The sequence below is a fragment of the Daphnia magna genome, linkage group LG10, assembly GCF_020631705.1.
Source record: "Daphnia magna isolate NIES linkage group LG10, ASM2063170v1.1, whole genome shotgun sequence".
In the NCBI taxonomy this organism is placed as follows: domain Eukaryota; kingdom Metazoa; phylum Arthropoda; class Branchiopoda; order Diplostraca; family Daphniidae; genus Daphnia; species Daphnia magna.
Genome location: NC_059191.1, coordinates 673,202 through 683,067, shown reverse-complemented (window position 1 = coordinate 683,067; position 9,866 = coordinate 673,202). Strand labels below are relative to the sequence as shown.

At 37.4% G+C, this 9,866-nt stretch overlaps 2 protein-coding genes and 2 long non-coding RNA genes across 11 annotated transcripts; 2 read left to right on the top strand and 2 right to left on the bottom strand.

Annotated features, from left to right (window-relative positions):
• The first annotated feature begins 436 nt into the window (after positions 1–436).
• On the top strand, positions 437–2,995 carry LOC123477079. Its single transcript, XR_006652352.1, has 6 exons — positions 437–582; positions 653–733; positions 814–1,119; positions 1,187–1,555; positions 1,647–1,789; positions 2,132–2,995. It is a non-coding gene; the product is annotated as an uncharacterized LOC123477079 (long non-coding RNA).
• Positions 2,996–3,722: 727 nt separating this feature from the next.
• Positions 3,723–6,053, bottom strand: LOC123477073. The gene is made up of 8 exons (XR_006652349.1): positions 5,825–6,053; positions 5,641–5,719; positions 5,426–5,562; positions 5,113–5,364; positions 4,519–5,040; positions 4,283–4,431; positions 3,982–4,217; positions 3,723–3,914 (listed from the first exon to the last, which is right to left on the bottom strand). It is a non-coding gene; the product is annotated as an uncharacterized LOC123477073 (long non-coding RNA).
• A 1,076-nt stretch (positions 6,054–7,129) lies between these two features.
• On the bottom strand, positions 7,130–9,222 carry LOC116932600 (neurotrophin 1). Of its 8 annotated transcripts, none has more exons than XM_045180362.1 (8): positions 9,081–9,222; positions 8,837–8,910; positions 8,578–8,779; positions 8,339–8,508; positions 8,066–8,269; positions 7,534–7,996; positions 7,248–7,311; positions 7,130–7,172 (listed from the first exon to the last, which is right to left on the bottom strand). In XM_045180362.1, exons 4-8 carry the CDS (start codon positions 8,462–8,464, stop codon positions 7,163–7,165), a joined length of 867 nt encoding a protein of 288 aa, XP_045036297.1. In that variant the 5' UTR covers positions 8,465–8,508; positions 8,578–8,779; positions 8,837–8,910; positions 9,081–9,222; the 3' UTR covers positions 7,130–7,162. The 8 variants fall into 8 exon arrangements, with proteins under 8 accessions (XP_045036297.1, XP_045036298.1, XP_045036295.1 ...); XM_045180363.1 differs by having other exon boundaries at positions 8,667–8,779; XM_045180360.1 differs by lacking the exon at positions 8,837–8,910 and having other exon boundaries at positions 8,578–8,585; positions 8,667–8,779; positions 9,081–9,221.
• Positions 8,816–9,812, top strand: LOC116932412 (neurotrophin 1-like). Its single transcript, XM_045180366.1, has 2 exons — positions 8,816–8,946; positions 9,101–9,812. Exons 1-2 carry the CDS (start codon positions 8,929–8,931, stop codon positions 9,686–9,688), a joined length of 606 nt encoding a protein of 201 aa, XP_045036301.1. The 5' UTR covers positions 8,816–8,928; the 3' UTR covers positions 9,689–9,812.
• Positions 9,813–9,866: the final 54 nt, after the last annotated feature.

Sequence of the window (9,866 nt, the reverse complement as noted above, 5' to 3'; positions counted from 1 at the left end):
GTGAACCATCTTTGTATTCCATGGACTTCTATGCAAGCTGTAAAAGCCATAAGGAAGAATCTAAATGCTGGAATTTCATTTCAAGTAAGCAATGCATATCAATTTTCTTCAGGTCGTCTGCTGCAAATGGATCACAGGTCTTGTTAAAATTTTCAGTTTAAGTTAAATTATTAAAGTAACAAATAAACGGCAGCCGCGATTTCAGCCATGTTAAAATAAAAACAAAGCAGACGACGAAATGGAAAATAAACAGTGATTGGCCCATTGCGTTAATTTTATTTTAATGTCGCGTGTTGAAGACTACCTTTTCATTTCAGATTTTTTATCTTAATTGTACGAAATGCCCCGCCGACGAAATGGTTTGGATCAATCGAAGTCATCAGTGAAACAGAAAGAACTATAAAATCAACACAATACGATATGATGAGGTAATTAAAAAAATGTTTTTTGCTATTCTTTACTACTAATTTTTTCAACAACAAATATGTGATCATATGTGTTATACAAAAGAGGAAATTACATCCAAAAGGTATTACATAAAAAAAAAAATGAAACCCCAAAAATTGGTGAATTGTTAGACAGGTAAGGTTTAGTTAGGATTAGTTGTTGCTATTTAATGTTCTGCTAAGTGATAATTCTATTTGATCATTAGGTTACCATTACATTTAATGTTGAGAGGTGAATCAATAGATGAACTGGTGGCAAATCTTGACACTGTGCAGTCTGTAAAAAGGTATACATGGAATATCCTATGTAGTTCTAGTAACGTAAGCTGATTTCTTAAAAAATAACATCTTTTTTTCTTTCCTACAGCTCAAGTAGTTCTTACATTGATCATAAAAATGAAACAGTCAGATTCTTGCTTCCTTTCCTTTCCCTTCATTTTTGCCACTAGATGGCAGTATTGAATTTCCGATATAAATAGTGAACTAGAACGAGTTGAGAGTTGTTTATTTAAAAGTGGGTGAAATGGAGTTCCGTAAGAGATTTGAGAACAGCAAAGGTAACCTTAGGATTGTTTATAGCTTTTCAAGCACTTTCCTAGAAATGTCGGTAAGCACAAGTCGAACGTTTCTGGTTTTTCGTCCTTCTGGCTTATAGCACAGTTTCCAGTATGGGGTAATTCTATATCAATATTGAGTTATTGACTGATTCTTTTATTAATTCAAATTGAAATATTACATAGCCAAGCAAAGCATATTTACTGAGAGGCAAAACAAGATCAACTCAATGATTATACAAAAAGAATATTGCCTGGATGAGCAAGTTTACTGTATCTGCTGTAGCTCAGACGGACCCACTACTGTGGTGAATGCATTCCTTGTTATTATGTAAATAACTGTAACAAGTGTGACTTGATGAAAACCGTGCCAGCTGTTTTAGTACTGAATCTATCTCACTTTTGGCCCCTAGGTGTCTTGTATTAAATTTTGTCTTTGACAGTAACATAAGAAGAGGAAATTGTTGGGAAACCCATCTTGAATGAAGCCAAATATTCCTATGTTGATGTTTGAGAGCCCAGCCTGTGAAATAATAATACCCCCTGTTCTAGCTAGTAAGCCATTTTGACATTCGAAAAACAAAAAGAAACACACTTAAGATTGACTTAAAAATTCTTTGTTTCTTTAAATACATCTTAACACCAGGAAAAGGCAAGAAGACATTGTTCCTTTGCTACTTCCAGGGACCCCCATAACAACCAACAGCACATCACAGTTGTACATTTGACATATTGCTTGCAGTGGAGTTAGTACGGAAACACAACACTGACAGGCCATAGTTAAAAGCTGTAAGTTTAATCATGAATAATGCCACCTGAATGACAATTTTTATAGTAATCGTTAGCTATTCGATAGAGATTTTCGAAATTTCTTCTCCCGTTCTCACTTTTGAGATTGAATACTTATCATCTTCATAACTTTTAGTTTTGGTTTTAGAAAAACCAGGCTTTTTGTTTTAGAACACGAACATTTCATAAGCATCTTGAAAATCTTATTTGTTTTGTTTTAATATTTGAAGTTTCGTAAATATTGCTTGCTTTCGATTTACTTCTGAAAAATTTTCAGTTAATTGTCAAATAGTAATAAATGAACAAAAATGAGTGAAAAAACTGTTTGTTTTCTATTTCCAGTTTCAAGATTCTATGTTTTTACCTCCGTCGCCTTGTCCGTCGCCTTGCCCGTCGTCTTGCCCGTCGCCTTGCCCGTCGCCTTGCCCGTCGTCTCGTCCGTCGCCTTGCCCGTCGTCTCGTCCGTCGCCTTGCCCGTCGTCTCGTCCGTCGCCTTGCCCGTCGTCTCGTCCGTCGTCTCGTCCGTCGCCTTGCCCGTCGTCGTGCCCGTCGCCTTGCCCGTCGCCTTGCCCGTCGCCTCGTCCACCGCCTTGCCCGTCGAATCGCCCACCGCCTTGCCCGTCGTCTTTTCCGCCGCCCAGCCTTCGCTTCGCCCGTCGCCCAGCCTTCGTCTCGTGACCCACGCTGTCTTCACTTCGCCCGTCGCCGCCCCGTCTTCGCCTCGTGGTCGCCCCGTCACCGCCTCGTATTTTTGGTATCGTTGTCTTTTTTTATGTGTAATTGTGTAGTATTAATTAACCCGTTGGCTGCCACCCACTTTGATCCCCTTTTTTTTTTAAGCTTTTTAGGGTCCGGCAGCGCTGTTCTGCCCAATGGTCTATATGCCATGGGTGGGACAGTTGCACAAGCCGTGTGGCTCAAAGTCGATCGTCGAGGCAATGTACCAGTAGGGACTTTCCCTTTTTCGATGCTTTGATGGTTGCCTGGAGTGTACATTCTCACAAAGGCTTCTGTCATCGTGTCAACCCGGATTTGTCGTAGGACAAGTCCCCCTTGGTCGCTATCCATTCGATAGCGATGTAGCTAGCGTAGATTTAGTGGCGTGGCAGCCAACGGGTTAGTTTTATGTATGTGTGTTTTGTATTGTATTGTATTTAAAATCTAAAATCTTGTGGTGGATTTGTGGGTGGATGGAGGGACAATAAAAATTAGTTACACATATTTTTAATTTGAATTTATTTCCTTGAGTATATATACACATAAACCTAGTTTGGGATCGAACCCTTGACCTCCGGAACGTCAGTCCAATGCTTTACCATTAATCCAACTTTGACACATTTAAGACAGCAATTTATTCCTTAATGACCTTGTTTGTAGTGCATAAGTAGATATGCAAACAAATGTGGACTACTATTGTCATAGGTACAATTGGCACATTGGTTGAGTGCTAGACTGGGATTCCAAATGTCTGAGGTTCGATTCCCAGAAAAAGCAGGCCAATTCTACACTATCGTACACTGTGTTCGGTAAATGACTTTCATCGTTTCGTCTAGGGAAAAGATGCAAAGAAATTATTTGAGAAAACAGTACCAATAACTCAAACGGAAAACATTTTGGCAAAAATAAACAAATATTTTTTTGTTTTTCATTTTTTTTATTGTTGGTACAACATACATGTACAACAAATTTAACTGAATTGAACCACCGGGGAGATTACCCGGTGCGTGGCTAAGAGAAGCCGGAAAAGGATGGAAGGTTTCGGACAAGTTTTTACGTGAGCGATTAACCGTTATTCGGATTTGTGGGTAGCCTCTTCGCCCTCCAATGATATCTCAGAACTTGAGGACCCCCACGTCCCCTTTCCGGACAGCGCACTCACAACCTTTACTGCTGATCACAGTAGGGGCATGACCCCCTACGGGCTTATTACAAGTCAAGGGGAAACGGGGCCACAGAAAAGAAGGGAGCCCAGATATGCACTTAATTTTTTGTTGTAAAAATACCAAAAACACGTGGGAAAATAAAAGAATCTGGAAACCTTCGGTCCCCCCTCCAACGAATTTCAGTTACTGTTTACACCTGACCTCCATCAATATCATCTGCCGATTGATTACGATTACAAAATCTACACAAGTGAAATAAACATAAGTAAAACATTATTGCTGATACACTACTTAAAGATAGTAAAATACCTTGTACAGTATCCACCAACGACTCCTTCATACAGACACCGATGAAGGCATCAACGTTATTAGTGGACTTGGATCAAATAAATAAGGGGCCATATTTCATCCGCGAGGAAGAAATACAGCGAATGCGTGAAGCTTGTCTCGTATCGACAATTTGTAAGAACGCTTAAAATAGATGACTTCCGAACGATCACAAATTTTCGGTTGCTCTAACACGCTGTTCAATTGTAACACAATACCTAAATGTTGTACAAATGTTAAAACCTTGCAATCAAATATAAAGAAACAAATAGTATCGTGCAACCTTATGTTCAATAAGGCTAAAGATTTCAAGGCAATCTTTTAGCCGACGACTTGCTTTTCGACATTTACCCGTTGTCATGACGTAAGCTTCGTCATCGTAATGAACTTCCTTAACAGCCAGTTTTAACTCCCAAGATAGAAAACTTTTTTCTGTAAAATTAAATCAATTTTAATTTAAGTAATATTTTTATATGAGAACATCAGAGTTACCAGCAAGGCAACTGGCCTTCAATTTACCTTAATTTTGCCAAAACTCGATTATACGTTCAGGTTGATCAAATGCAGAGAAAAAAGCTGTCTAGATCGCGAAGCCTTCGTAACAGAACATTTTCCTTCGATCTCCATACGGGGCAGTTCGTTGTAGTTATAGATAGAAATCGTGTCATAGACATTAACAAACAATGATCAATATTTTCAAATTTCACATCTTTTAAACTTTTTTTTTGTACAGATAGGGATTAAATCCCATGGCTTGGGGTTTTATACTATGAAAGACCTACTCCAATATACACACAAAATGCAATTGTAAAATATCAAATGTGTAAATTGTAGTAAATTTATAACAGAATAAAACCCTAAGGTGTGTGAGATTTTGATAGTTTACAAGATGTGAAATAAAAAAAAAAATCATTCCTGTTTGCAAGTTTGTCAAATAATTCCTCTTTTCCCGTTTCTTAGGCTTCGTCGTTAGGTCTCGTCCGGTTTGAATTTCACTTGTCCCAAGACTGAAAAAAGTGGCTCTGAGTGATCCGTTGCGCTCTACCAGCATTTAAAAACAGAAACTTTTAATTAGTTTCAATGAAATACACTTAAATTGAATAAAATACATACGCATGGAAAAATTTTCGCACGTAAGACCGTTTCTGTTGGAATGAACTTCGAATCAATGGAATAGAGGTGAAATAGTAGAATGGAAGAAGATTGAGGAGGGCTATTGTCACCGGTTACTACAACACATATTGTTGAAATTCATGCGTGGGCTGTGATAGTGATTGAATACATGTCAACTATACTCTGCAGTATAGGAAATGTAACAACAAAGCAAGGATGATTCAAAAATGCGGAATTAGCCCAGTCGGCATCCTAAACAAATTCTAACGGAAAATGTGATTATCTTATACAAACTCTGTTTATTTTAGCTTACATTACACTGTGACCGGTGTACTGTGCTTTTCCGTCCTAGTAGTGATTGCTTTTCCCAGGTATCATCAAGTGATATCCTCTTAATAAACCGTAACCAATAGTTGCGTTCGCCAGGTTACAGGAAAATTACGGTAAATACTATAAAATAATAAATTGTTGAAGTTATATAATACGAGTCTAAATGTCTCATGTATATTTATTAACAATATTACTCACCTTAAAAACAATATTTTGACAACAAAATGAAATCCTCTCCTGGCAATGTTAAGTGGTAGTTTTAAGTATTATTAAATTCCTGTCAGAACAAGCAAAAAATAATGGCTCAATGAAAACGCCATTGTTCTTCATTTAGCAATCCATAAATCCATTAAAAGAAAAGATAATATACCATGGCTTATACCTTACATGTACACCATTACACAAAGCTGAATCTTAAGTGTTATGCAATGCATGCTGCATGTTGAAAACAGGTTTACAGGATGTTCACAGGCTTCATTCTGGATATTTAAACTCCATGCAGATTTGCAACACGAACGCTTGAAACACATAAAAAAGAGATAATCAGAAGATGTGCCAACGCAAATGCCAATCAATGCGTACGATGCAAGAGCTTGACAGCCTCCTGAATCACTTACACAAAAGGGGTAGAGCTGTCATCTGGCGGCAGGCATAAGTGTAACGAAATATTTCGTTGCTACTACAAGAAGGAAAGGCTCACACCAGAGACGAACAGACTCACCTTTCTTCTCTGGCTCACACCTTAAAAAGAAAAAGAAATGCCGAATCGTTTTAGTAGCAGTAGGACCTACAATAACATAAACCAAATTTATCTAAACGTTTTCAAACTAACCTAATAGCTAATACCTTAAAATTTTATTCCGGTAAGCAACCAGAAAACCCTATGTTACGCAAAATATTTATGTTCCCCATTTATAAGCATAACCCATTACTATTGCGATGACAAACAAAAAAGGTTATCATTACAATTTTGATGGGATTATGGAAATGATTCTTCATTGATAATCCTACCCTCTTGTTTTACTAAAACACTGCTATTCGAAAAGAAGGGATGCAATAAACAAAATTAAACAGTGAATGCTTCTTTTACTAGTAAAAATCTACTAAATAGCTCAAAGAAAAGAAGAATTTGCCTATCTAAAAGCCCATTTTGCCCCATTATATAGTTTGAATCATCAAACAATAAATAACACAGATGCTGCACAATCGGATATCCGTATGACGGCAGAATGCTAGTAGGGCAGGTTGAAATTAATAATCTTAATAATCGTTAATGCAACAACTGGGCTAATACCTAAAACCACTTACCTTTCAATCAGTTTTCTGAAAATTATTCAAAGATGATAGAACTTGAAAGAATTACATGGTGAAACTAATGACATTTAACCTGTAAAAATTATACTACACATTATAAGTCTGTATAAATAACCTAGCAAACTTTCAAACCTACATAATCACTTGTGAGCTGTTTAGATTTCATGGTTGGTAAGCTTATAAACTCGGTCAGATATGGTGGTGATTGTGCTTCTTTCACACTAGTTATGCCTAGACCAAACAGACGTTAAGGCATGTGTCATTTACTGAGAGAAAACTTGGTTTCCATATTAAAAGTTTTAAAATTACTTTACTCTGTTTTACTAACCTGTAAAGCTTGTGATATACATCTATTTTAAATATTTAAATCGTGAAGCAATATGCCAGGAAAAACCCGCCGAAAAGTTCATCTTTCTCTAATTAGAAAATACGATTAGAATAGTATAATATAAATATTTATTATTCTGAGGTTCCTAATTTCTTTTACTCACTTTTGATAACCAATGTGTTGATGGACTAAACGATTAGGAGAGGTTCTTTTTGGTTTGCATCTATCTTGATGTGAAATAAGAATTCTTTATTTTGGACAATCAAACCAATAACATATTATAATGAAAAGATAGATGCCCCTGTAATCATACTAATGGAAAGCATTAATTTTGTCATATTGGTTGGTACATTCTAATTTTGTCATATTGATTGGTACATTCAAAGGATGTGCCTATTTTTGTGTACTAAAAAAATATTCTATCGGAAAAAAAGATTAGTTTAGTTTACTGGAGATGTGGCAAGAACAGGACGATGGCAACTTGTAGATGTCGATGAAAATCCCTTTCTTGACATTGCAAGGATCGAAAGAAAGCATACGCTGGTAAACGTATTTTTGGAGGCATTTGCTGCCATGGCATGGAGCCAAAGTGCGGCACGAGGCGCCCGGGAACAGACATTTCTCTATGCGTTGAGTTTGGGTGTAGCCTGGCCAGGCAACATCTTGAACAATGACGCGCCATTCACCTTCGACATTTATGGCGCGGAGAGGACGAGCGTAAAGCACGTCACTAGGGCAAATGTATCCTTCATCACCGATCCAGTTACCCTTTTCAAAGGTGTTGCCGTGGTAGTCAGAATAGCTAAAATGCTTCTCTGACAAAGAAGTCAAACCATCGACCAAGTTGTTAGCAGACTGTTCGGCAACATCCGCGTATTTCTTCAGAATTAAGGGGTCGTACTCAATCGCATACTGAAATAATTCAAAGAGTTAAATCACACTGAAGTGTTGAATTGGGTGCACTATGACAGTTGAACTTACCTTGACTTCTTTTTCTGGGTAATCAGAGTCTTTAAGACAAAAAGAAAGTGTACCATTTTTGGAACATTTAGGTGCTTTGCGAGGGTGACAATAGTCGTCATTGCTCTTGTAAGAGTTGTACGTTGATTTGGCGTAATTTTGGGGATCAGCAGTCGCTTCCGGCTCGGCGAAAACTCCAGCCAAAACAGCGGTAACCAAACACAGCTAAGCATTCAAAGACAATTGTTCGGTATTATTACAATTTATGTAACTAGTTTCTATTTTAATACTTACCATGAAAGCTTTCATTTTAAAAAATGTAGTGAAAAATGTAGTTCTGCTAAATAATGTGCAAGTAACTGTTTTACTGACAGCTGTTGACTGATGTAGATTATTCAAACAAACGGTGTTTTTATACATCTGAATCCCTTTGGTGATCAATACTTTCCGATACGCTGTTCTGACTTGGGGTTTCAAAATATTGAATTTCAGTTTCACTAATGGATTGCCTTGTCCGCAATTACAGATCTTACTTTCACTACTTATAATTCTAAATGTCAGTTGGTGCTGTTGATGCAAACAGTTTCGCAGCAATAGCCAATTGATTGCGCTTTACACTTACCACACGCCTATATTGCTACCACCGCAATACAACGTCTGTCTGTTTGTGGAACGGCATTGAGGTTTCAATAATTCGCCGTTATACCACAATCGTAAGTGAAATTTATCATTTACCTGGAAAATAAATGAATAATGTGGCTTGATCAAACGAACTAAGTATGTGGACATTACTTGGGTATATAAACTGAGTTTGGTAAATTTCCGAGTTAGTAATTTGTTGAGAACGGTACGAACAAATCAGGAATCTATCCACAAATATTAGAATGTTCATCAAATTAATGGTAATACAATATTCTTTAATAGTATTACCTTATTCATAAATTTACAGTAGCAACTAAACTAATTGTGCAACATTTTCTCATGCCATTATGTCTCTACAATAATTTCCAATGACTACAGATAAAGTATTACTAACCTTCATTTAAACAATTGCAGATGTTTGCTTCATTAATGGCTGGAGTTTTCTGCTCACCAAACTCTAAGCGTCTTCCTTACGGTGCTCCACCGAAAATCGAGTATACCGAGATTCCGCATTGCGCCAAAAATACTACCAAGGCGTGGTGTCTTGAAGACTCTGAGTATCCTCAACACGAAGTTCAACAAGCCCTTGACCAGCACTACCAGGCCGTCCTCGCATTCTACAAAGAGAAATTAGCGAGCACTGAAAACTCTGTTAACGAACTTGACAAGTTTAATGACGAGGTTTACCTTTGTCCGAGTTCCACCGATTACGTCCGTCCTCTCCGTGCCATCAATGTTGAGGGAAAATGGCGGATCATTGTCAATCGGATCGAATCTTATGGTGTTAAATATACTCAAACTGCTCGAATTGAGGAATGTAATGTTGTTGTCGGCACCAGTTGTCCATTGGTTCCCTCGTGCCACGAATCCAAATGCATCCAGAAGAATATTTTTCATCGCTTTTTAGTCTACAATCCTTACGATTACACCTTCCCGTTTACGATTGAAAAATTTAGGCTGCCTGGATCATGCGGATGCGTTGTTGGAGCATTTCATCTTTGAAAACAACCGGTAGTGAACCCGACTGAAGGCAGATAAGACGTCATTCTAGATGACAATGACACCTTGTGAACGTATTTAAATTAATATTTTCAATGACAATTGAGAAATACAATTTTTAATCACATGTTACTTAATTTTGAGCCCAATAATAAAAAGGTTTGTGAACAAGCGTAAGAAC

What these genes read in the sequence shown, in the direction of transcription:
- LOC116932600 (XM_045180358.1), bottom strand. An exon ending in GGTAGCAATATAGGCGTGTG is followed by an intron (nt 8,586 to 8,666) that starts GTAAGTGTAAAG and finishes TAGAATTATAAG; the next exon opens with TAGTGAAAGTAAGATCTGTA. An exon ending in ACCCAGAAAAAGAAGTCAAG is followed by an intron (nt 7,997 to 8,065) that starts GTAAGTTCAACT and finishes GAATTATTTCAG; the next exon opens with TATGCGATTGAGTACGACCC.